Consider the following 27,694-nt stretch of genomic DNA (forward strand, 5'->3'; position numbering starts at 1 on the left):
CACTGGAATTCTGCTGATTGCATAATTTCACATGCGATATTATTAGTAAGGTCACAGAAAATTTGCTGGGGTTGCTATGCGAAAAAGTTATTTTCAAAGAGGCAGAGCAGATGTGACAGAGCATAGTTTACATCATGAAACGATTAGAAATACCAGTCACTGGGTTATTTAGTAAAAGATTTATGGCTTATTTAGTAAATTAAATGGCAAAGAATTCCCTGCATTATCTATTTAGCCAAAGGAAATATCACAACACAAACCTTCCTTTTCAAAACGGAAGTGGGGAAATTATACTATTTTATGTTAGTCCTATTTTATAGCATATATCGGCTGAAAAGAGATAATCACCACTTTATAGTTCACCAGATAGTGTTTGCTATTGGAAAGTGCAGATTGCTATAAGTCACAATGGATTCAGGTGTAGCTTCTTTCAAACATCCTAAGCAGCACTTTTGCAGCTGATCAGCAGTTGTGATGAAAGTCTTTGGCTGCTGAAGTCTATTGTAGCTAGAAAAAGCATGTGCTAGAATTATATCATCCCAACCCAGCCAGTGAACACGGCTGAAAACTCCAGAAAATAGAAGCGTCAGAGAATGAGGGAGGCCAGGAGTCCAGAGTTCTGTTTCCAGTAAGTGACCAGTACTGCTACTAGTCATGATCAAGGACAACCCCTATTTAATGTACAGCGCTGCGTAATATGTTGGCGCTATATAAATCCTGTTTATTAATAATAATAATAATAATAATAACCCATGTAAGCAAATTTCACACACACACTGTGATCTGTCAAAAAGCTCCGGGAAGACAAATACCAAATTAGAAAGTTACAAGTTCAGAGGTTGGAGAATCCCTTTAAGGGTATATACACAGTGATACAGGTTCTGTGGTGTATCTTGCTTTCCAGCATGCATAAATGTGTATACCAGTGTTAATTTACCAAAGGTGTAGATCATATTTACTTTGCAAAGTTATTTTTCACATACATGAGGTTGAGCTGTGCTGACTTCAAATCATCTAACATGCAAGCAAAGGTTAATTTGTTTTACTTTTCTTGCACGTGATTGTGTATTCTTTACAAAGTGAATGCTAACTTAACTTTAAGTTATTAGGTGTACAGCACATTCTTAATTGTTTTTATTGCATTGCATTGTAATGCCAACTGTAAGAACAGAGATGTGTTGGACAATGTTTTTCCATAAAAGTATACACTAGTAATAAGGTAACACATGGGGGTCTATTTATAAACCAGTGAATCTGACATTTACCAAAACATTCCCTGGTGAAAAATCTATCTCTGCTATTGAAGTGCTTGGACCTGGAAGATTTCCCACCAGAGAATACTTTGCTGAATGTCAGATTCACTGCTTAATAAATAGACCCCATAATGTATTTTCAGTTAGCACATATTTTTCATAAACTATTGCATTGTTTTAATTTTTCTAATGTGTTTTAGGGTCAGTATTTGCAATGGCAGTCAGTGATTGATAACCATGAACAGCTTAAAGTAAAGACCAGAAAATCAGCTCACTTGAATTAAATACTAATCCTCACTTTTTCCAGCTGTGATGAAAAGTAATATTTATAAAAGTGGCGAGAAGGGTGTTTTAAACAAATACCTTTTTATCTTCATCATAGTATATGGCATTCGCTACTAATAAAATGAGCAAATCTCACAATCTGAATGTGTTATGTAGAATTTATAAATTTGTCAAGGAACATCTTTTTATTGTGAAAGTGAGAATCCTTTCAGCTGATTGACACTTTTATTAATGGTATGAACAGAAAACTACTACTATGTAGTAGTATAAAACAGCAAACAAAGCATGTGCATGGCAGTATATATATATATATATATATATATATATATATATATTCACAATTTAGACAAAAAAAGATGTTTGTCAAAGCACTAACACACACTGATAATGTCAAACTGATTTTATAATTTATATCTAATAGTAATAAGTAAGTAATAAAAAATACTTTACATTCCCTTTAAAGCAAACTTTCACTTTCCCCACATTAGGCAAAATACTGTATCCAGTTTCCAATACCTGAAAGCTTTGCCAAATAGTTACTGTATGTAAAGCATGCTACACTTTCAACTGACTCCCACTAACAATCTATAAACAAAGAAATATAATTAGAGAGGTCATATTTCAGCACAGTAATAAATTATATCAAAATTCCTATTCCTTGTATCCTCTTGTATTAAAAGAGGAATAGACTGCAGAGATGGAGACATAATCCTGCCCCTGTACAGAGCATTGGTCAGACCACATCTGGAATATGTAGTTTCAGTTTTGAGCATCACAAGAAGGATATAAAAAAGATAAAAGAAAGTTTAAACTTCTTTTCCTCCAGACACAAAGAGAGTTCTCTATATGGACCATTTATATATTTATAAAGGGTGATCATATCCCCCCTTAAACGCAAGCAAGTTTCACATCATTTGAGATATGGGCCGTCATGAAGTTCCAGGGAAAGTCAGCAAAGGACATTCACACTGAGATGTCACAAACACTTGGGGAGAAGTGTCCTTCCTTTCCCTGGAGAAACAAAAACTTGACAGCGTGTAACTCCAACAACGTGAAACATGCTTGTGCCTCTGCCATCACAGCTTCCTACTAAAAGAAAAACCAGTTTTAGGAATCACAAACTCTATATCATTTATAAAGATGTTAAACAGTAAAGGTCCCAACACTGAACCCTGGGGTACACCACTAATAACCATAGACCATTCAGAGTATGAATGGTTAATCACTACGCTCTGGATGCAGTCTTTAAGCCAGTTCCCCATCCATTTACAGATTGACTTTTCTAAACCTACTAACCCTAACTTCATATTAATCGTCTGTGAGGTACTGTGTCAAATGCTTTAGCAGTCCAAGTACACTATATCAACTGCTACTCCACTGTCTACCTGTTTATTTACTTCCTTCCTTTACTTCACTTATAATAATATTTTCCAGCAGAAACTACTTTATGTGGTCCTTTTTTCAAACTCTCTAGGACCTTTCCAACTATGGACGTTAAGCTAACCACTCTGTAGTTACCTGGTAATGACTTTGCTCCCTTTTTGAAGATTGGAACCACATTGGACCACATTGAAAGTTGCCAATCTATTGGTACTATGACAGTTATTCAAGAGTCTCTAAAAATTAGAAGCAATGGCTTTGAAATAACTGAGTTCAGCTCTTTGAGGATACGTGGATGTAATCCATCAGGTCCTGGTGCTTTGTCAACCTTATTTTTGCCCAACGGTTTCTCAATCATATAAATTTTGAGCCATTGTGGACCATTTAAGGCAGTGACATTGCTTTTATGAGTTTGGACTTGAGCTCTGCTATTTTCCTTTGTGTACACAGAGCTAAAAAAAAGTGTTTAGTAAATCTGCTTTTTCTTTATCCCCAGTTACCAACCCAGAGACATGCTTTAGGGGCCTACATGCTCAGATCTGATCTTTTTGCTATTAATATACTTATTATATGACAAAAGACTGCCAGGAACTGATGAAGTAGCTAAAGAGAAAGCACAAGTAGTAGCCTTCCAGAGTCTGCGACTTCTCAGAAAACAAGGCTATCTAATAGGAGAAGAATTACTGCTAAAACTTATGTTGATTTCTGTAAACAAAAGGCTTTTTAAAAGAAGTTTTAACTGCACAAACTTGCAAGAACCACTAGTCTGACCATAGCCTGAGGAGAAACTAGAAAGCATGTGAAAAAGAAGCAGATAGCTCCACCTGCTGGATAATTACAAAACTTTACTATTCAACATTTTATTCAGAGATAAAAAAAAGAAAATATTTTTTAAATAATAATTTTAATCCTAACCATAATAAAGAATAAAAAGAATATGAAAAATACACAAAATATTCCTTTAAAGTTAAAAAAAACTAAACATTTAAAAAATTCTAAGCACACAAGCTTGTTACTGCAGAAGAGACATGCAATGTTTGCAATAAAACAAACTCATGTCCATTTACGGTGCATGTGCAGAGTTATAATATTCCAGCCTGGTGAATAATGAATGCTGATAAAGACTGGATGAAGATATCAGCTTCTTTGAGGGAGCGAGGGGAAGGGAATTTTTTTCTGCACAGAAAACATGGCTAAGAATGCAGTTTTCTAGTTTCATAAGCATTAAAATTTGTACTATAATGTGTAATGTAGTAATAGAGTGGGGATCACTAAATTAGCAGACTTTGTTATTTAGTACATGCTTGAGGTACTACTGCTTGGTAGAAACCCTTATCCAGACAGACAACACTTTCTTCTCCCCTAATTTCCTTTAAGTAAGGTAAAAATGGTAATACACATAACACTATGCAAATCTGTAAAAAGGCTCAGACCTATCCTCTTCTAGTTACGCTGATACTGTTCAGGGGATTCAAGAAAGTTGACACCAAGCAAGATTCAGACCTAACTGCTTGGTAGGTTTAGTATATACCACTACATAATGAATGGAGTTCAGATTTATTTGGTAACTCTGTGAATATACACCATACGAGTGAATTTCACTGGCAGGCTTAACAGGTATTTGTGAGGTTTGTCAAACTGAGATTACAATGAGTCAGTCGAACATCCCCAGCCCATAGTACTGCCTGGAAGGAAAATTACAATGAGACCAGAGGAAGAGGTGCTCATTGAGGTCCAAAATTTTAAAAAATTAGGAGGCTCAGAAAAGCCCTGAATGGTATGATATATAGGAATCCACACAAGAGAAAAAAAAGGGGGGTTAGGGTTGTAGCCTGGCATATTGACCCCAATGCCAATATCATATCAAAAATCAGTCCGTCAGAGGTCATGCTCTGGCCAGTACTGAAGGACAGTCCCCAAAGACTGCAAATGCCATCCATTAGTATCAACTATATCAGAAGGCCTCTTCCATCCCTTACAAGGTAAAGGGGGAGTTCCAGACTGGCACCTAGACGAAGGGATGCAATCTATAGCAGCATCTACTAAACAGAGGAAGATTCCATTCATGGTGGAGTATTTCATCAGCATACGAATGGTAATATTCGGGTAAGACCTGAGGGAGGCTGAGAGACTGTCTATATACCATAGGAGAGACAAAAGTGCAAAAGTCACCCTTTGCTTTCATTCTTGATGTCTACATAAGTCTACAACTCCACCTAGGTGGACTGCAGCACAGTACAGGGCTATGTCCAAAAGGCTTGCTCCCCTTCGCTAGGCAAAGGCATGGTGCCAAATCTGAGTTTAGCCCACTTTTAGGACCACACAAAGTCTAAGAAAACTGATTGTAAGTGCAGGAAAAGGCAGTAGTGCAATTGCTACTGGAAAAGCCTAAAGAAAGAACCAAAGCAGAATGGTCAACTTGAAAATATTACAGCATCCAAACCAGGAGAAAGTTCCTACTGACCATCTCATAACATTTTGGCATATCCTTTGCAGCAGAAGAAAAAAGTTGGGGTGTGAGGCATAGAGGTGTGAAGGTCTTTAGAAAGTCTAACACCTAAATATGTAATTGTCTCATGTGCCCATCTAAAAGAGATATATTGTTGAAGGGAACAAGTAGGTTTGTGGATGAAGATGTTCAGAGCCTCTTGATTCCTGGAACTTTATTCTGAAGTTGGATAGAGCATCATAGCCGCCAATTTTGGACAAAAGGTTGGGAAGGGACACCGTGGGAGAGGGTAGAACAGGAGGTTATCAGCAAAAGCTACAATTTTGTGTTATCTACCATATAGAGTAAAGCCCTGTATATTATGATAGCATTTCTTCTTCTGAGAAGTGGCTTCAGAACTAAGATGAAGTTAATGGGGATAACTAGCAGTGTTCCCTCATGCCATTTCAGATGCAGTATGGGTCCAAGAGGATTCAGTTGGCTTTTTCCTTGGCTAAATGAGCCTGGTATAGTGCTGGAATACAACCCAGTCCACCTTATTAAAAGCCTTTTTTGGTGTGGGTAGACAGTAACATCAAGTAAGGCCCTTTAGTTTGACTGAATACGATTCGGAATGAATAAAATTCAAGGTTTTAGTGGTATTATTGTGGGCTTCCTTGATGGGCAAAAACCCAACTATGCTGAGAATCTTGCTGCCAAAATTGTAATACTGTAAGTATTTTTACATCACCGGCATCGGATTAGATCTTTTCTTTCTCTTGGGTATCATATATATGTGAGCATCCAGAAGATCTTGGTGAACCAGGCAAGTTGATGAGAGTGAATTAAAAGCATGCAAAAAACATGAACCCAGGGATGGAAGTGTTTAAAAAAAAAAGGAAGGGTGTAGCCATCTGGAGCAGGAGCTTTCCTGGCCATAGAATTGGAGAAAGCCAATTGGTGAGTCCACAGAAAGTGGGGCTTTTAGTTGATTGCGTTCCATGAAAGTGAACTGGGGCATGCATGATAAGGCAAAATATAAATGAACACATGCCACCTTAGAAGGAAACGAGGTCCTCAGGGCAGTATCTGTGAGATTGTATAGAGAGGTGTAATATGTGACAAATGCATTACAAAATGCTTTAGGTAAGTGGCACAATTCACCTCTTGCGGCTTTGAATTTTTTGGATGTAAGCTCTGGAACGTTGAGTCCTTACCGCATTAGCTAAGATTTTTTTTACATTTGTTTCTTTGTTTTTTTGCAGTTGGGGAAATCGCAGGGGTTGACACATCTGGAGTGCAATGAGCCTCGCCTAGGGAGAACCACCTTCGTGATCATGGTATCTCCCTTACGAAGTAAGTATTACATTTGTTTCTAAATTAAAAATGTATGTCTACTTTTGGCTAAGGTGGCTTTAGCTTACGATAAACAGAGGTTTGTCAGGGCGCCCATTGATTGCGATTAGATTTGGGAACCCTCAAGTTACCATGCTTCTGCAGCATTTCCAAAGTCTAAATTACCTTTAGAAAATTGGGTATTTGTGTCTCCCTTTCTAATTTCCACCTAGCTTCATGTTTTTATGAAGATTTCCCTGGCAAATGCCTGGTGTGCAATACAGACTGCTGATGAATAAGATGAGCTTGTGAGAAAAACAGTTCAAGCAGCGAGGATTGTTCTGACAGTACCACTCTGTCCTATAGAAAGCTCCTATTTAGTGCCAAAATGTATCCCCACTAGGAGTGACGGAAGCCTCAACCTGTAAATAATGTGGAAGGTGGTCAAAGAAGGTTATTTTTCTTGTCTCTGAAACTAGACCATGCAGAACCAGAAATAAGACAATTCAGGAAAATACTTTGTTGATTGATACGTAATATGAGAAAACCTTTGGTAGTGAGGTTGTGTATCCATAGGTCACACAACTGGTGAGAGAAGAGTATATTTTTTAAATTTGAGTCGAAGAGAGGGTTTGTGACGTGGAATGGTGTTTTGGAGGGTTCAATGATATGTTAAAGTCACCCCCTCCCAAAAATTATGTCACTTGAACTGTTCACGGAAGAGTTCACCTGAGAAAGGCTGAAATGCACTTTCATAAGGGGGTATTCTAAATACCACTCAAACTATTAGGCAATTCAAAGTCACCCTTGCAGTTGGCAAAAAATACATTACATTTGTAACCTAAAAAATAGAACAGTACCCTTCCATTCTGAACTCCTCTGAAAATAAACAACAATAATATACTTAAACTTTTACAGCATAATTTACCCAGCCCAGTGTCTGTCAATAAATAAACTAAAGCTATTCTTAATACAATAGAATAATAAATGGAACAATACCATTTCTAAGCCAAAGTTTACAATGTTTTATCAGAAATAAGTAAGTAGGTAACTAGTATCATAATAGCTGAATAAAGAAGCCCCTTTACCATCCCATGGCAGAGATTTTTTTTTAGCAAACACATAGTCAAAACAGATGTTTTAAACTGTGGTTATAATTAGAACCATTCAACAACTTCCTATATAAAATCAAAATAGTGCAGCAATTCATAAACAGCAGCTCCAGAAAGATCACTCTTACCCACAGGCCATATCCAAATATATTCCTACAATCTAATAGGTAACTGAATAACAATAGCATAGTTCTACTATTTTAAGCATTTGATTCTGAGTACAGAACACATCAGCTATTGGGAGCACATAGTAAGTCCTTATAAACAACAATAAATGACATTTCATAACTCACTAAGGTTACAGGGTATATTAGCATTCCTACAAATGACTAAGGTCACATTGCTGATGGTACTGAACAAGAATTTAGCAGAAAGCTATTTTTAGTGGCATGCCCAGGTAGACTATTTACATGGCCTGGGACACTTTGGCCAATACACAATTTTACAGAAGTCAGTGAGTGTCTGGAGAGTTTTAGAAATGTTAAAGCGGAAGTAAAACCAGCGCATACTCACCTTTCCTTGTTCTGTCACGGGTATCACCATCTTCTTCATTCCAATCTTTAGCCATTTTGATTGACCAGGCCTGGGTATGTTGGCTATCCTGGTGATCAAAACCGAGCTGCACATGTAGAAAATAATGTTTAATGCAGAAGCAACATTTCTTGTCCCTTTCTGCAATAATGCCAAATTTTTGAACTTTAGTTCCACTTAGGTCTTACATTAAAATGTGCATTTGGCCTTGGCGTATGCTTGGATATTGTGGCATAGGATATGAGAAATTCAAAAGATATATATAAATTCTTTTCTCACTTCAGGACAAGCATAATGGTGTATAGTCCTTGCTGCATTATGTCATAGTAGTATATGTTTTGCATTTGCATGTCAGGGGCCAACAGGGGCATGTCAGGGGGCAACTTACTGTCATTTCAAGAAAAGTTCTGATGTTCACTTGTATCTATTCAAGGCAAGGTTTCTTATCTCTGCATTCCTTAGTGGAATATGCTGTGCTAGCAGTTTCTCAGTATTTCTGGATTCTAGGAAAATATGTGAAATGCAAATCTTAAAGTAGACCATTATCTAAATGGATAGATAACCCTTTTCTATAATGAAAATTTGCAAATTGCAATTTTTTAAAATGGTTTAAGTACTTTTTTTAAAGGGAGGAGCCCCTCCCCTTCTGTTTTTACCTCCGCAGTGGTAAAGACTAAATGGGAAACCCAGAGCCTCCAGAGATGCATACGTCATGTATCCCAGGAGGCTTCATGCTTCTCCTTCTGTGCATGTCCAATCCCGTTAGGTTAATGATTTTGGCTTCCATTTACCACTTCTATGTAGTTTTGTTTCCAATTAATAAATGACATATATCAGTAAAGGTTTTCAACTTCCGTAGTTTGGTCATCAAGAACAGATATGTAATTTTAAACTTCCCTTAATTCTTTTCAGAAGTGTAAATTGATGTAGGTAGGACTTTTATTAGGTGATCACCCAGCTGTGTGAAATACAGGGATTTTTATATACCAACAGAGTTCACAGCGAAAGTCCATAGTCCTCTCATTGGCTGTCCCTAAAAGGGGCTTACAATCTAATGTCCCTACCTCAGTCTTATGTCAATAATACAGTCCTAAGTTCAATTTGAAGGAAGCCAATTTACGTAACTGCATGTTTATTTTTTTTGGGGAGATGTGGAAGGAAACCAGAGTACCTGCAGGAAACCCATGCAAACACAGGGAGAACCTGCAAACTTCATTCAGATTCTGTCCTGGCCCAGATTTGAACCGGGGACCCAGCACTGCAAAGGCCAAAGTGCCTAACTAACAAATTAATTGACCAATTAGCAGTAAGAAGTAGAATATCCCAATTCAAGGCACCTTTGGTTTTACACATTTACCCATGCTAACAGTCTAGCACAGGGGAGTCTAACTCCAGTCTTTAGGAATCAGGATGCCTAGACACTTTAATTTTTCTCTAACAGACACCAGTAAACAGTAGGGTTTACATAAATCAGAAAATGACTGCCTCTCCGAAAAACCTGACCTGTATGTGGCCTTTAAGGCATGGAGTTGAACATTCTTGGTTGTTTTTTTGCAAAGAGAGTGGTGGTCTTCCAGATAAATAGATTCAGCCACATTCTTAAAACACAAACTGGGTTTCAAAATTGTCTTTTGGAGCCAGTGATGGTCAGCATTATCATATCCCGACATGTTTCTCAGTAATTAGTTAGATAGTAACTGATTTTTAACAGACAAGTCACTCACTGTTTTTTTATACCATGTTTCCTCCACTGACTTTTATATGTAACGATCACAGAGCTAATGAAGTGTTGCCATTCATTGGTAATGTATAATCTTGTATGCATGTTTTATTTGTGCCCCCGATTTTTACTAAATACATGGTTGAAATTCTCAAGAATCTTATTTTAAAGTGAGAAACATCTTAATATATTTGTAATTGGTAGAGATGAGGGCAGCGATAATGGAAACATTGATTTTAAAGCCAAATGACAGAAACTTTCAATTTTTTATTTAAAATGGACTATGAACAAAATGGATGTACAGTGTTTGTTACTACTGTTCAGCCTCATATTGTGTTAATTTTTTATCCACAACAACCCGGTTTAATCCACCGCTACCTCTACAAAGTACATAAGACAAATAAGTTCAAGGAGACGAACAGCTGTGACTCAGCACTTCCCTGAACAGATCCACATAGCATTTCCCAACATCAGCCCCAATAGCAGGTCCTGTTTAATGATATCATCATCACATGGACACAGGAAGGTAATAAGTTGCTTGGTTATTTCCTTAACAATAATAGAATACTAATCAGTACCCGTCAGGTCATATGACAGAGCACCAGTAATTTTCTGATCATAAGGGCACCTTTGCAAACCCAATATATAAAAAGCATGTGAACAAGAAGACTCTTTCATCAGATTTGCTAAACATCTAATAAAAGCCAAAGAAGTGTTTGTTCATCCTGGGAAAAAATCACTTGGGAAAAAATCACTTGGATATTTTATGAAGAATTCCAGATATTAGGAGTGGCTCTCCCAGCATATTTTACAGAGCTCCACTGTCAATGTGACAGCTGGCAAGCTCAGTTTTTGGATTGCCAACAAAGCTTCTGATAAACAGCACAGAACAACCCAACAAAAAGCCCAACTGTAAGCCAATGTAAAAATGTACAGATTATAAAACTACTGGGTAAGGTAGAGTAAAATATCAGTTTGTATATACTGCCGTGAAAGAGGTATGATGGGGTGTAAAAAGATAGCATGCATGGACATGAACCTGAAACCCTTTCCAAGAGAAGTATGGTCACAGGGGACACAGGGTCACTGGAGGTAAAGGGTCACAGGGGACACAGGATTATTGGAGGTAAAGGGTCACAGGGGACACAGGGTCACTGGACTTAAAGGGTCACTGGACGTAAAGGGCCACTGGGGACATGGAATGACATGGCCATACAGGTCATGGCAGCATGAGGACTCAGCACTAACATAGCAACATTTTCCCAGACCTGCACACAGAATATTTTCATCCATATACACAGTTGCATTGCAGTAAAATCTGATTTCATTCTGAATGGCACTGCAATGCACCGATATTGTAGATGACAGCACCTAATATCTCCCTGCTGAGTGGTGCAATAAAATTTAAGGAATATATGTTGTTCTGTCTGCTCTGGTTCATTGTATGCATGGTCTATTTTTTTTATTTCAGTAAGAAAGAATTAATACCTGGCAGGTTATTTTTCCTTTGCTATTATTAACCAGTATTTATTATTGCTATTATTAGCCAGCGCCAACATATTACACAGCACTGTACAAAGTCTATAGTCATGTCTCTTAATAGGGCTCACAATCTAATGTCCATACCTCAGTCATATGTCTTTATCACAGTCCAGGATTTTTGGGGTAAGCCAATAAACCTAACTGCATGTGAGAAGAAACCCACACAAACATGGGGAGAACCAGCAAACTCCATGCAGATAGCACCCTGGCCGAGATTCCAATCTGGGACCCCCAGCTGCAAAGACCAAAGTGCTAACCACTGAGCCAGAAATTTTCAAAAGTAATAGGAATGTCATCCTATACAGCTGCCCTTCAAAAAGTTGTCTTCATTGGAAGATTTCTGCTCACCTCTTGTTCTGGTGATGTGTCACCTCATCTTTTCTGGATGACAGTGGTTATGGGAACAAATAAACAGATTTCTTTCTCTATTCAGAACACTGACAAAAATAAAATTTATAAGGTAGCTTGCAGACATTTACAGCAGAGCAGAATGAAAACATGATACAAAGCAATAGGGCAGCATGGTGGCTCAGTGGTTAGCACTCTGGCCTTTGCAGCGCTAAGTCCCAGGTTTGAATCTCGGCCGGGACAATATCTGCATGGAGTTTGTATGTTCCCCCCTGTTTGTGTGGGTTTCCTTCCACATTCCAAAACCATGCAGTTAGGTTAATTGGCTTCCCCCAAAATTGACCTTACAATGTATTAATGACATATGACTGTGGTAGGGACATTAGATTGTGAGCTCCCTTGAGGGACAGTTAGTTACATAACTATGGACTTTGTACAGTGCTGCATAATATGTCAGCACTATATACTGTGTAATGAGAAGAATGCATTTATTGCATAGCACTATGCAGTTACCAGAATACAATATTTTCTTTGTGGTAATACTGTATAATACTTTCCCGCATTAAAAATGAGCAACATTCACACATCTTTATGTTTTTTGCAGTGCACGTTGTACATCAGCTACATAACTATGTGCTAAATGAACGCCGTGCTCTAATCCTGTGCAGTCACTTATAATACCTATTATCCGGCACCTGTCACTGAACCGTAATGGAGAAAGAAGATTATCTCCACGAAACTGGAAGGAACATTTGCCCACATCCAACATGGCCGCTTCTGAACGCCTCACGCCATCCACAGTTCCATAACCTGAGCTGAACCACGTCGTTACGTCACTAAGGCAGACGTAAATCTTCTGACAGTAGGAGCATTCGCCGAATGGCTAAAACACCTGATCACGTGGCTGCGGTCCTCTAGTGGAGTGATGGTTTCCAAGGAGACGCTTGGAGAGAAAGTGTAGGAGGAGCGGGTCGGTTTCATAATGGGAGAATGACAGGCCGAAGGCAAGGGTTGTGTTCAGCGATAGGGGACAGTGGATAGAGGCTGGACTGGGCAAGTACTGAGGGATGGCAGAGAACGTGTGCTGGGGCATAGAGATAGAGACTGCATCACTATGTGTCAGGGAATGGAGGACAAATACCTAAGTAGGGCAGACTGAGAACAGCATGGATGGGAGAACAGGGAGGGCATGTGGCCTGTCATATGAAAAGCTAATAACCAGATCAGACACACAGGCCATCTTATTATTAATATTATTATTATTATTATTATTATTAATAATAAACAGGATTTATATAGCGCCAACATATTACGCAGCGCTGTACATTAGCCCATTGTATCCAATGTCTCCTATGATGGAAAGTATATAAAGCCAGAACCATTTACACTAGATGGATAAAGCCATTGTGATTATTTGTCACCTCACTGGGAACATTTCACTCATCCATAGTGATTGGAATCCCTAATACATTTGTCATTGTTCCATAGTGTGTCCCCCCTGCAAGATTTCCCTTCCATTCTGGTGCCGGTGACAACAACAATCCTAAAAATACATGGAGAGGGAAATCTCCGCAGCAAGGTCCCAGACACTAATAATGACCTGACAGAGGTTCCTTCCCATCGCCTACAAATCTAAAAAAACATTTGACATTTGGAATATGAAAAGCGTTGCACAGAAGTCATGGCTAAACCATTTTTATCTCCATCCTTTCCAAAGGTTCATGGAGAATTTTACACTGACAATATTCAGGGGCTGATTTATGGAAGATCTGCCAGACCAGGAATTGTTTAATGGCGGTATATAGAAACATATCGGTGTATTGTCTGCATAGAAGTCCGGTGGGTTGGAAAACCCTCAAATGTACGAATCATTTATACAGATCAGCTCGATTTCTACAAAATTTTGCAAACTTCACAGGTAGAATTATTGTCCTTGGATGGTGTTGGATGAATGGGTTCCGTAGTTTTTAAAAGCCGTTTTTGTACAGATCAGGCAATGTTCTCCCTAGATATTCTGCTATCACACGTTTGAATTGATCCTGGGGCACACTCAGTGAGAATTATAGCAGCAAAGGTTGTCAGGCCATATATTGTGCTCTGAAGACATTCCGCAGATGCATTTGTATTCCATGTTCTGTTATATTATACTGCACATTCTTACTTTGTTCTTCTTTTGATTCATGACAGGCACTTCATCTACAGCCTGAATCAGATTGCTACATGGGAAGCTACAATAATCAGACAATCAATCAAGTGTCATAAAAAGAGAAACTCTTCCTCCTTCCAGATGTGCAGAATCCTCGGCAAGTATTTCATGAAAGACAAAATACTCACTGCAGCACACCAGTGCAAGGGATGCCTAAAATTTGATTGTTCTATCAGTAACTTTATCAGTCTGCAATAAACTCCTGCCAATTTACAATTAACAGCAACATTATTTTTTGCTTTAAAATAACTTTTAATACTTTGTTTGGTATTAAAGGAAAACATTTATTACTAGTAAATTCTTTGCCCCCTCTTAGGTTATGTAAAGTCTGCTGCAGGCAGAACAAAGCATTTTCCCCATCATCACTCAAATGGCAGATATATAACTTTTTAGCCAGTGACAAAGAGAAGGGAAGCAACAAAAGGTTCATCAGCCAACAACTGCACATCCACCAAGATTTAAATTTTTGTGTCTGCCAGTATCTTAGGTTAGGATGTAGATTCTGACTCTGGGTAGTGTCTGAATAAAAACAATGGTGTCCTAGAACGGCGGTCACCAACCTTTTTGGACCCAGTCACCACTAAATTTACTGGCCCCCACATGCACAGGGAGCTGTGTGTCACTCAAAGGGGAAGAAATTTCCCCCATAGTGACGTCATGATGCCACAACCCGCCCACTCCCTGCGGTGCCTGCGGTGGGGTCTGAGCCTGCGGTGGGAGAGTGGGCAGGTTGTGTCCAGAGAGAACCTGCCCACTTCCCTGAGTCTGCACTCCGTATGGGGGACATGGTCGGCAGCTCTGGCCGGTGCACTCACCCCCCCCCCCCCAAGCAGGGTCCTTCTAGCGTCCTAAGGATAATGAATGTATTGTCAAGGCACATGACGGTGATCACCATAAGAGATAAATACCCATATAAGTTTTAATCCTACACAGTACTTAGCATGGATGCACTTCACATAAAGATGAAATATAGCTAATGTTTGGTCAACAATAAACATGTTCAGGCTGCTGGGAACGCCCATCACAAACAAGCAGGAGGTGTTGACATTGTTGGGACTTTGTGTCAGATTTATTAACATTTTATTACAATACTTTTATTGAATATTTTCAATACAACATTACAATAATATTGAAATTTCAAATATTATACAAAGTAGAAAAATAGATGCAAGGTATGAACAAAATTGAAAATAGGTACAAAGACATACAAAGACCCATTGACCTGGGCCACCAAAGGAATAGTTGACCACCACACTTTCACATGGGTCTGTTTTGCAGCTGCTAATATAAATGTAAGCATCCTTGCTTTATTCTTGGTACAGCCATGGGGCTTAAGTAACAAGAGAGCCTCATACAGATCCCTATTGTCATATTTATAACATCATCTGGTATTTCTATTGAAATGTCCCCAAAAAGCCTTGTTTTTTTAATTTTTACCTACATATGTTGCTGTAGGACGGTCAACCCCAGAATAAGTATGAGCCTGTGTGTGACATTTCCGGAGAATTTGTTGTCTATAATATTAGATACTGTATCCTAGTTCCTGTCCTAGACCTCTGGAACAGGCTATACCAGGGCAGGTGCTGTAATGTAGGTGTACTGACTTACTTTTCTTTCTACTTGCAGATGGCTACCAAAGAGGCATTTTCTCCAGTGTCAGGAACAGCTAAAATTTGAATTATGAATGTGAGCATCATTTGCATATCATCATGGCAAATCCACAGTATGTATTGAGGAATTTCTTCAAAACTTGATTTTTAAATCTTCTTGTTCTTCAGGTGCACCTGTGGGCTTCAGTTTAATAAATCATTAAATGACAGCCTATGCAGTATTTTTTATTATTTGGCTCATTGTTATTTGTTTCTGTGATTTACCTGCTGTAAATGGGGGTGTGCACTTTACTAAGACATGAAAGCCAAGGCAGCAATACAAACATTATAAGAAGATTTAACTTTCTCAAGCACTATTTTGCCTTGAGGGAAGGGACCTTGTGAAGCTCGGAAATATAGAAAATGTGATCTCTCATAAATAAATGAATGGAAACTTTATTGCAGTGCTGGTGATTTTCTTTTCTTCAGGTTGGTTCTGTATGGCACCTCCTGTTAAAATCACCTCAAACACTTGTTTTATTACATCGCTTGAATTCGGTAAGTAGATCAGCTATGTCCAGTATTTTCTCAGGGACTTAAACCGTTCCCACTTTAGCAGTTCAAATACTTTTTCTTAAAGCTCTCCAAGGCTGGAGAGGATACCCCTTTTTTAGTGAAGCTGGGTAATCCAGCAAACCAGGAATGGATCTGGTCCAGGATGCAAAACATTTGCTACCAAATAACTTGAAGAAATCCATTCCAGGTTTGCTGGATCACCCAACATCACTGATGAAAGTGTATCCTCTCCAGCTTTGGAGAGCTCTAATAAATCAGGCCCAATGACTATACCTTCAGTAACACAAAGGGGCTGATTATAAAAGCAGCGCTATGCCTGTATATCTCTGCCTAATAAATTGGTTCTTAAGTGTTATGTAAAAACAGTGAGGTAAATAACCAACTGTACATTTATGAAGCACAACTTTTATAGATCCACTTAGAGCTTCACCATCTTCATTACTCTAAAGCTGGCAGAGTGTTTTTTTAAATGAATGGATCAAAGCAAATGCCTGAAAGGGACTGCAGTACAGTGATTGGCTGTCATTCATTAACAAATTGTGAGTCAGAATGGCAGCTTTATATCTTGTTTTTGAAAAGTTTAGTTGGCTTCATGACAAATTTTCTTTAAAGCTGAACTGCAGACAATATATAAAAAAATGAATTCTATAAAACAAGGTAGATTTCTGTCCCTTTAAGCTGTTTTTTCCCCTTGATAAAGAATACACTGTACAATGATTTGATCTTGTGTTCCATTTCCTCTGCAGGTCAAGCTGGCTGAAGCCATGCTGTGGAAGAAGGGCTACTGTGTGGCACGTGTTTCTCCTGAGTGCTGGGGTGAACAGCTTCTTGGTGGCCTGTGTCATTCTTGTGGCAGTTCTAATGATAGTGGAACTTCTGATAGACACAAAGCTGCTTCAGTGTGAGTTCCAACTCAAAATGTAAATATAAATGCATTCTCTAATATTTTATGCTTTTAACAGTATTAATTTTTATTATTGCTTACTGTATGATACAAAAATCCCTGCTCTTTAATATACATTTTCCTTCTTGATTATGGTTGAGACTAAAAAAAAAACATTTATGTTTTTTGCATACTGGCTGATCTCTATTAACTGTTCTTACGATTAATGTTAATAGTTCTGGGGAAACTGTAAATGTTTTTAATCTTTTATACTTTGTTGTTTGTTTTTTTCTTTATAGTCTCAAATGCAACACAATGTTCAGGGATCATCCACTGGATAAGCCTGTCCATCTTGTCAATGTTTTTTGTGGAGGTGGGAGAATTGAAACATTATTTGTTGTAGTGCTTTTTTACTTTCTATTATTTTTCATTCATACGGTATTACTTCAACTTAATAATAAAAGCTTTTTTTTTAGAGCAGATAAAGCCATGATGTGTGTCCAATACCATTTGTTTAAGTTAGTAAAACATGCAAATAGGTCTGATCTCAGCTTATCATTCTTACACTTATACCAGACCGGATCTTTCTATGTTAAGACTATTATTGACAGCAGTGAGGTTGCAAAATAAAATATATTCAAGCATTTCATTTTTTTAGTTTGATGTATACACTCACTGCTACACCAATATGTACCATGTAAAATAAAAAAATGTATCTTACTAATTACTGCAAAATGTTTAAAAGCTAAATGTTCCCAAATATATTAAAAATAAAATGTGGTCCATGGCTGAAAGCAAGAATGCCTACCACAGCATAGATTAATATATCATCATTAAGTATCATCAACGCCTCCCCTGGCATCTGTTTAGCAGTGGTTCACAATTGGGTGGATTCAACATCAATAAGGGATAGGGACTATGTAGGAAAGTGAATGAACTAGAGTTTATCTGTATTTTTTTTATTAGTGTACTATTGTTAACTATTCATTTGCACACATGTATCTGTACTTGTTTAAACTTCAAACTATAAAGATGAAAAAAAAACACCTTTTTTGTTTTTCATTTAGACTGTTTTAAGAATAACAGTACTTGGTATATGGGATTATATTGAAAACAAGGTTGAGGTGAGTATTTCTATATATTGTTCTTAAAAAGAGAATTGATCTTAAAAAAAAACTTTTTTTGCAGACACTTGTCCACATGATTGCTAGTCTAGCATTGATTTCTTAGGACAGGTTCTTTATGGTGACACCAGTGAGCTATGTATTGCTATGTGTGTCATCATGGTTGCTTGCACATGGCAGGATAACCAGGTATTTTATTATCCAGTAACCTACCAAGAGTTCCTTATTGAACTGATCTTATCAAAAAGCCCCTGTTTTTCTGTTAAAGTCAATACTATGTGTTCTTATATTATTTCTTGTTAATGTTATGATTACAGGTACTGGATGGGGCTGTCATTATTCTCTCTTTAGCTCCTATGGTTGCTTCCACTGTGGCCAATGGACCGAGTAGTCCATGGGATGCCATCAGTCTCTTTATTTCCCTGAGGATTTGGAGAGTAAAGAGAATTATTGATGGTGAGTCAGGTTCACCTGTCATGCTGAGATATCCATAAAGAGTGTGGTACATTAATGAAAAATTAGATTCTTTTGTGAGATATTTTTTGTAATTTGTGACATTCTTTTTTTCTGCAGCCTATGTCTTACCTGTAAAAGTAGAAATGGAGATTGTGGTACAACAATTTGAGAAATCCAAACTCATCCAGGAGGAGCAGCTGGACAGGCTAACGCAGATGTGCCAAGAGCAAGCGGTCAGTTGACGTTCTTAATAAATAAATGTAAATATGGGTTATGTATTGTTAAAACATCTAGCAGAGGACAGACTCTAAAAGCAATCAATCTGTGATGCTCAGAAATTGAAAAGATCATGGTTAGCCAGCTGCCTATTTTACTTTGTGTTTTTTTATGCTAGTATATGAATCGAATGACATCGTCACATATTCTGTCATTTTGATTTTCAGACACTAGATGGCAGTAATTTTGTTTTTATTTCACATGCAGAACTTGAATTGATCTGTATGAAAACTTATTCTGTTACGACCTAATCTTGAACTTTATACTGCTATTGTTCCTACTAGAAAATGTAACATTCTGTGCTTGTCTGTGTATTAATGGTACTTCCCCAGTTTTTACATTGCTCTAAATTCTTGCTGCTCCACCTTTATATTAAGTTATCGTCTTAATATTTTTTTTTTTTCAGTTTGAGATCAGGCAGCTGAGGGCACATCTTGCTCAACAAGACCTGGATTTAGTTGCAGAGAGAGAACGAGCTTTAAAAATTCCACATAACCTTCAGAACAAAAGCGACAGATTCAAGGTAATGACAAACAGGGATTCTGATGAGGAGGCCACTGAAAATATTACAGAACTAGCACACGGTGAGTACATGACGTGCTGACCAATGCAGTCTGTCTAAATAGAATCAAATTTATACAAATCCTGCTAAAAAAAAACTCTCACAGAATTTTAAAGATCCAATTCCAAAGCACCTGATGGGCTTGCAGTCAGTTCATGACAGTTTATTTTGTCAAGTATTAAGAAAAACCAATCACTAAACTTTATTCTGTAATCATTAACAGCCACCAAGTCAGGCAGAATAGAATCTTTGTCTTAGTTTAGTGGTTCATGTATAGCTGTTACTGTTCCAGCTCATCTTGTGGCCTTTTACATATATGCCTCTGTCTTAATATTTACAAGCAGGATGAATTTTTCCAGTTGTCTTTTGTTCCTTCCAAATAGGATAATATTATTATTTTTTCCAAATACAATTGTTTTATGGTTGTATTTTAGTCATCGAACATACAAAAATCCAAACATTGAGGTTTGATCTGTCTCAAATTTTTCTTGCTTTCATGGCACAAATCAAAACAATAAATCCTGTCTGTGTCCTGCTTTTTCAAGTTGCAGCTTTTACATCTGTATAGTATACCACTAATCAATCTTTTCAACCATTGAAAACTTTGTCCTAAAATATATTCTACCTTGGTCCTAATAACCTGGAAGCTTTTTTTTCTCTATTTTTGACTGCAGGAGCTGTTCTTATTGTAAATTGTTTCTAGGAAACAGGGATTGTATATTATATTGAATTCATTGTAAACAACTAGATGTTACTAAAATTATTATCACCTGGTATTATCATCACCTACTTTCTGCTGTGTCATTGTCCCATCTCATCAGCGTTTGTTGACATTTTTTCCTTTGTCATTTTAAGCCAAAATAGATTTAAATGATCTTTTTAACCTATTTAAGTATGTAGAAAAGAGACGGGGATTAGGTCGGCAATAAGGTTATTTATGTATTTATATTTTTAAACATCATACTAATTACAGGAAATGTACATGTATATATCTTGAACTTTGTTGTAGCATCACAGAGTTCAGATATTCAAATCTATACAGATCACTTCTAACACATAGGAAATTAACTGTTTCAATCAAGTGTTCCAAAGCATTTCGACAGTTATGCTTCCTCAGGGGTACGATTGTGACGGTTGTCTGGCTGCGTTAAAAATAATGAAATAAAGAAATAAACAGACGTATATGAAATAAGTAGGTTATATACATGCATATGTGAAATAGATGAATGATAAATGAAAGATTGTATACATATAAATAGAGTAGTAGTATCTATACATCATAAAGAAAACAATTCCAAGGTATGTGAACAGCTATACATCAACAATTATATATGTAAGTTAGCATTCAACAATAATGTATATTTTTAGATAATTCTATAATATTGATATGCATATAGACAGAAACAGGGTATAATGTGTGTATATACAGGAATTGTAAATTAAGCTTTTAAATGTTAGTTTTTCTAATTCAAATATTTAGTCTTTACATTGTTATATACCAACTGAGTAGTAACACTTACTGTGATACTGAAGAGCTGATTCGGTAATACGTCCAAGATGGAGTATGAAAGTACGTCCATCTTGGACGTATTACCCTGTTATCATTCCTTCTAAAACGTAATACCCAGTTTTATTCTGTGCAGTGCTAGAACCTCTTTTTTGTCGCTTCCTCATCCCTGCAGCTTCAGTATTTGGGCCTGTTGAATAACTGGAGCAAAGAGAAAGAGGAAGTTCCACGTTCAATTACCTGTAGAAAACTAAAATTTAGTGCACTGGTTCCAGGCCTTCAAAAGATAGATTTTGATTGGTTGCCAGGTATTGCATGTTGCAGTGAGTCCTTTGCTTCTTATGGCAATGGCTAAGTGATGCTGGTCAACTTCCAGCCAGGAATTGATGCTCACCGTGTGCAGTGAAATCAGAGTAGATATTTTTCATGTAAAGGAGGCTGAACAAATGCAAGACTAAAGTTAAAACTGGGATTCATCTATAAGTAATCTGTTATCAAATTCATATAGGAACTCCTAACTACATCAACTCCTGAGCAGATGATTATCAGTAATCAAGATCCATACCTTTCCTCCCAAAATTCGAAATCTAGTATCTAATAGTATGTTATTGAATAAATCTGCTTTTGTGGTAATGCCTAGTCCTGCCATTTTACCAATTCCAAACCTAGTGTGTTACATTCTGACCCCTGATCATATAATCTAATGTGATTGTTTTTATTCCAAACATGATAAAGTCGTTAGTATTTTTGTGTATGCTTATCCTAAATTGTCATTTAAGATGCATCTTGCTCATTGCTGTGATTGCCAGTGAGTTTCCAAGTCCTGTTTGCACTTCCATGTGATAGAGGACAAACGGACCACAGCTAGCACAATTTCCAGTATTCAGGCTGCTATTGCAACAGAGTTTTTCGATGTCATTGGCTCAATGCTTGTTTTTCAGATCTGTGACTCCCTAGGTAGGAAAGCTAGTATTAGGATGACAACTCAGAGCCTGCATCTCATAGAAAAAAATATTTTTATCCATACAAGATATAATTTATGAAGAACATTCTCTTTAACAAATCATTTTTATATATTCAGGTTCAAGCAGTATTCAGATATAGCCCTTTGCATTTGAGCTGTCATTGCAAGGCCCAGGGCAGTGTTTTGATTGCATTGGTTACAATGTCTTCAGACAAGGAATGTGAGCTAGAAAATAAAACTCCTTAAATACCTGTTTTATGTAATGTTTTTTAATGTGAAGAGTTTGTTTTTATTCTGCAAGATCACATGTCTACAGAACAGGTCTGAAAATAAGGAAGGTTTGGGGGGATCCCTGAAGATATGCATTCTAATTTCCACAATTGCATATAAAAAATTACATGGGCTCATAAGTTACTATATATACACTCAAATATAAACCGAAAATAAAGCACGGTACTCAGCTTTACCTGGGAAAACAGGTAAACTGCTTTGACTCAAATATAGCCTATGGCATAAAATGTGGCCGCCACTGTCATCATTCAAAACAGTAATTGTTAGAAATGCCAATAACATGATAAAATGAATGCAAAAACATACATCAATAGTGTGTTATTTAAAAAAAATAAAATTCCATGGGCTCAGTCTGTCCCCCCCCCCCTTTTCCCTCTTTGCAGGTAAAGCATTTTGTAATTTTGATTTGGTTATACTGGGTCGCTTATCTTTATGTAAAGTGTGTAACAAACTCGTGCCTCAAAGGACAGGAGTTTTTACAATCTTTACATTAGTGTACAGCACTATCTTGTATGATAGCACTATCTTGAGCATAAACCGAGATCTTTTTCTAATAAATTTTTGAATCTTGTGTTCAGAATCTTGTGAGTGCAGTGATGTGTATATAAATCATCGTTTAATGACTCTTGTCATCCAGACATTGGGCCTGATTTATTAAAGCTAGAGAAGATACTTTCATCAGTGAAGCTGGGTGATCCAGTAAACCTGGAATAGATTTAGTCCAGGATTGAAAACATATACTAACAAATAGCAAATTACATTTAGGAAATCCATTCCAGGTTTGCTGGGTCACCCAGCTTCACTGATGAAAGTGTATCCTCTCCAGCCTTGGAGAGCATTAAATCAAACAAGTATTTGGACCCGGGCATTTTTATGATATATTTGCACCTTTCCCAAGGTGCACATAGAACAAGCACTGAGTTGCCCATGCATCTCTTGGTGTACACTCAAAAAAAAAAAGTTTGCTAGCAAGTTGGCCAGAAGCTTTAAGGGCAGAAGAGACATTTAATTTGGTTTTACAAAAGGCTGGCTTCTTTCATTTAAAAATTAATTGAATACTCTGATGGTTAAAAAATACATCTTACTAACTTTCTATAGAGAGTTTTGATAGGGCACTGTGGGTGGGGGTTAGGTCTGATATTTACAGTCACATGACCATTGCTGTGCCAGCTCAGGCAAGCAGCTCCAGCTGTGACACCTGGTTCTCTCTGACTTTACCAGCAGAACTGCAATGATGAGATAGATTTTAGTGATTGATGAGTGAAGAAACAAGCATGTACTGCCAAAATAACTGATATATATTTTTTTCTAAATTTCATGTGTGTGTGTATATATTATGATAACTTCAAGAGATAATTTTTTAGTGTTGTGATGAAAGGGGTAGGACTGTACGTAGCTTTGGGTGGTCATGTGTCAGTGGGTGTAAATTATAAATGAAAACAATGAGGAGATTGAACAACAGATAGCTGTGCCGCTGTGCATGCTTCTTAGTGTCTAACAGCCCACAGCTACACTCATGCTCATTCTAAACTCTCACATCAGCTCACAGCCCTCCCCTGACTGCAGGCAATTCAGCCTCAACACGGCCAAAAAAGCTTTTAAAACCCAGCCCAGACCAGGAAAGCAGACTTGTTCCGTCTCATTGTCAACTTTGATTGTCTTCAGGATGCAGAGAAGTTAGAGTCGGCGGTTTGGGTCATATAAAGTGGAGAAAATGTTGAATGGAAAACATCTGTTTGTTTCACCTGTAAACCGCAGAGTGCTGTAGAGAGCCATCGGTGGCTCCCAGAGGAGTGTGGGATATATGGCTCACTGGGAAGCGAGAACATTCCTGATACACAGCAGCATTTACAGCTGATAAACCACAAGCACAGAGGGTAACACTCTCTTACCAGTACCCGGCTCTTGCAACATCCAAGCACTTAAATCTGATAAACCACAGGCATTGTTGATAATGCTTTTTACCAACATGTAATTCCTCAGTCGCAGTAACTGTAATTGCAATGCTCAGCTACTCAATTCAGGGAAAACTTAAGAGGCTCTCTGCCCGAGTTGCAATTTTTATTTAAATGGTAATACGACGATACTCATTATCAAGCCCCTGCAGTTTTCTTGATGTTTTTGCTTCCTGAGGTATAAATCTGTCATGGCTGTAGTGATGGCGTGGTGGAATCCTGGAAATAACAACACACCTAAAACCTGTCTTGTCATTTATTAGTGTTTAAATGAAAACTTGCTTTAGAAAAAAATAAATAAAAATAAAGTTTTCAATTGCTGATTATTGATTATCGGATAAATCCTTAGGGCTGTCATCCTGTCCTTGGCTTCACTACCTTTATTTACTGGCTGGTCCTGTTCTCCCGCTGATGCATGAACTGGGTAGCTAATTGTAGTAAAGAAGGCTTTTATGCCTTGCATTGGTAACATGTTATTTAGTCATGCAAAAGATTTTTTTTCAGGAAATTAAACTCTCAATCAGCCTCCATGGGCCTAATTTATTAAAGCTCTCCAAGGCTAGAGAGGATACACTTTCACCAGTGAAGATAGGTGATCCAGCAAACCTGGAATGGATTTGGTTCAGGATTCAAAACATTTGCTAGCAAATAAATAATGATTTTGACTAAATCCATTCCAGGTTTGCTGGATCACCCAGCTTCACTGATGAAAATGTATCCTCTCCAACCTTGGAGAGCTTTATTAAATCAGGACCTATGGGTGGGTTTAAAGGTTCCATCTATGGGGGTGGTACAGTTGTGTCCAGATCATACATAAAAGGACCAAGGTACAGAGTTCAGCTTACATAAGATAGAAATAATAAACACGGTTACAAAGCCTTTTTCCAGTCATTAATGATTATATTCACCAAATAATAAACATATATGATTTTGCACTTCAGATATTGGGCATCTCTGGTATGACATGACCTAATCTACTTCTACCAATTTTCAGATTTCTAGAATAGATGAGTTGATTTCTACCCAGCTAACCCAGACTCTTATTGTGTTTTATTTTACAGAGGTAATTACAAAGGATGACATGAATAATTACATAACACAGTATTATAATGAGCCCAGCAGTGGTAAGTCTTAGTGTGCCTGCATGCATGAGAAAGTTGTTTGGACTCTATTATATTAAATATAATAAATTCATATTACAAATATAAATACTGATATAAAACATTTTTTAGAGTTTCCACATTATGAACAGGGTTGCTGAGTGATTTAAAAAGATGCAACAACAGGAGACCAATTTCAATGTATATTCAAAATTTCTGTATTTGTTTTTGTTTTGTTTCAACAAAGGTTGCCATATGCACATCAGTGAAGTTAATGTTATTAGAGGTTATTAGTCCTCCTATTCATATTGATAATTTCTGGTAATCTAGAAGCAATATTATCTTTTTTTTTTAATAACATTTGTTATTTATATAAGGTTTTATGAAATGATAATGGATATAAACAGATAAAAAAGTAAAACGAATATAGGCAAAACATAACATCACAAAAAAAATCAACACATAGAAAATGAAACATAATAAAATGGAAAAAAATACAAACAAACCTTAATACAAACAGCATCTTAAACCCCAGTGCCACTCCATATTTCTTCAATGATGAAGACCGTCCTGTCATCAGACAGATTTTCCATACAAACCTGTAGAAATGCAAATCTCAGTAAGTAATCTGGAGGTGATTTGGCAGTTCATTACAAATTAGAACAGCCTAATCACATGCTCTTAGAGAGCCTTGGAATCAGTATTGGCTTTGGATCTGTGATTTGCAACCAGTGGGTCCAGGTTCACTTGCATTCCAGCTTTTTGTTCAGTCCTGTTCTAGAGAATATCCAGCTGGTACTGCACACTGCCTAGCAGCCTTCAGAGTTAAGGTTTTATCAGAAGGAAGTTTGATATTTGGGTCTTGTTTTACCCATTTCATTCTTTTTCCTCTCAAGTGCTGAAATCTGGGCTACTTCCATTTAAATCTTGAGGATAATGCGTGTATAGAAATAGTAGGACTTATGTAAGGTGTTTATTATTGTGTTAACCTGCAGAAAGTGGAGTTCCTGGGACATGCATCATCACTACCGCTGCTATTGATGTTCACCACCACCCCAACATATCGTCTGACCTCTACTCAGCAGACGTCCCATTTAGCCGGGATCAGACAAGCAGCTCCAGCAGCATAACATCAGTCAGTGTGTCCAGATCTCCGGAAAGTTCCGAAACACTAGCACAGAGTATCAGCAGCCAGGTCTTCTGTTCATCCACAGACTGCAGTACCAGGGACGAATCCACAGACTACTGTCCCTTGGCCCAGACTATCCGACACACAGTTAATAACGCGGCCGTCCAGGAACTCTTATCTTCGTTTTCTGATGACTCTTCCTTCCTTCAGAAAGGGCTTGATCCAGCTAGTTTACATCTAAGTAATCCAGCGGGTTTACGTACAACTAGTCCCAGACAAGGCAAAAACATATACAACAGAGTAAATAGGGAAAGTTTTGGAATGTTTCACGATAGGTCAGTGATTCCACTTAACCTTCCTCTACTAGAAAGTAAAAAGATAGACACAGAATTAAAATGAAGCAAGGCCTTAGATTCACACCTCCTCAGTGAAAAAAACAGCAGTAGATTCTCAGTTAACAGCCAGTTATTACTAACTGCTTCATGCAATGTGACCAGATTTCTGATGTTCTTCAGAGTTTTACTATCACCTGCTCCAAGTATTGCTTAAAGTAGCTCCAAATTCTGTGTCCCTACGACCTTGATTTGGAAGAGAACCATCCTCAGAAGCCACCATTCATTATTCTCAGGAGATATATCAATTCAATTCTATGCCGGACCTCATAATCAAGTTTACAAAACTGATCCATAACTGCATGCTTTTCTGTACAACCAAGTTTGGAGAAGCAGTACCCAGGGCATATCCTCCTATGTACAGGGGTTTGATCAACTGAAACTTCTGTATTATTGCAATATTATGGCTTTCATATATTTCCTTTAACCATAACTACAGATTTTCTACAAATGCTGCAATATTTTTGAATGCAAAATTAAATTTTGGCAGTTCTTGGAAATGCAAATAAAATGATCAATAAGAACAAATATCTGTGTGTTTCTTTTTACGATTGTCCTCGTGCTTATTGTATTTACAGATATTTTCCTAAAACTCTCTGTGTATTTAAGTATTGAAAGTGTTCATGCAGCAGTAAGGTGATTACATTATCTGCTGTCAGGTAACATGTCAGCTTTGACGATTTTTTTTCTATAACCACTTTTCCTGAAATCCTTCAAATACAAAGTTACCTGCAGGTCCTTTCAGGCCCA

At 37.5% G+C, this 27,694-nt stretch overlaps 1 protein-coding gene across 5 annotated transcripts; it reads left to right on the plus strand.

The window, feature by feature from the left end:
• Positions 1 to 608: 608 nt before the first annotated feature.
• Positions 609 to 27,472, plus strand: TMEM266 (transmembrane protein 266). 5 transcript variants are annotated; one of them, XM_072402023.1, is made up of 12 exons: positions 609 to 628; positions 6,612 to 6,702; positions 14,122 to 14,237; positions 15,767 to 15,863; positions 17,052 to 17,206; positions 17,488 to 17,561; positions 18,256 to 18,312; positions 18,630 to 18,768; positions 18,886 to 19,001; positions 19,451 to 19,628; positions 25,385 to 25,447; positions 26,419 to 27,472. In XM_072402023.1, the coding sequence occupies exons 4-12, from the start codon at positions 15,850 to 15,852 to the stop codon at positions 26,949 to 26,951; spliced, it is 1,329 nt and encodes a 442-aa protein (XP_072258124.1). In that variant the 5' UTR covers positions 609 to 628; positions 6,612 to 6,702; positions 14,122 to 14,237; positions 15,767 to 15,849; the 3' UTR covers positions 26,952 to 27,472. The 5 variants fall into 5 exon arrangements, with proteins under 5 accessions (XP_072258124.1, XP_072258123.1, XP_072258122.1 ...); XM_072402022.1 differs by lacking the exons at positions 609 to 628; positions 6,612 to 6,702 and adding an exon at positions 12,784 to 12,904; XM_072402021.1 differs by lacking the exons at positions 609 to 628; positions 6,612 to 6,702 and adding an exon at positions 12,789 to 12,987.
• The last annotated feature ends 222 nt before the right edge of the window (positions 27,473 to 27,694 follow it).

Source organism: Pyxicephalus adspersus, chromosome 2 (assembly GCF_032062135.1).
Source record: "Pyxicephalus adspersus chromosome 2, UCB_Pads_2.0, whole genome shotgun sequence".
NCBI lineage: Eukaryota > Metazoa > Chordata > Amphibia > Anura > Pyxicephalidae > Pyxicephalus > Pyxicephalus adspersus.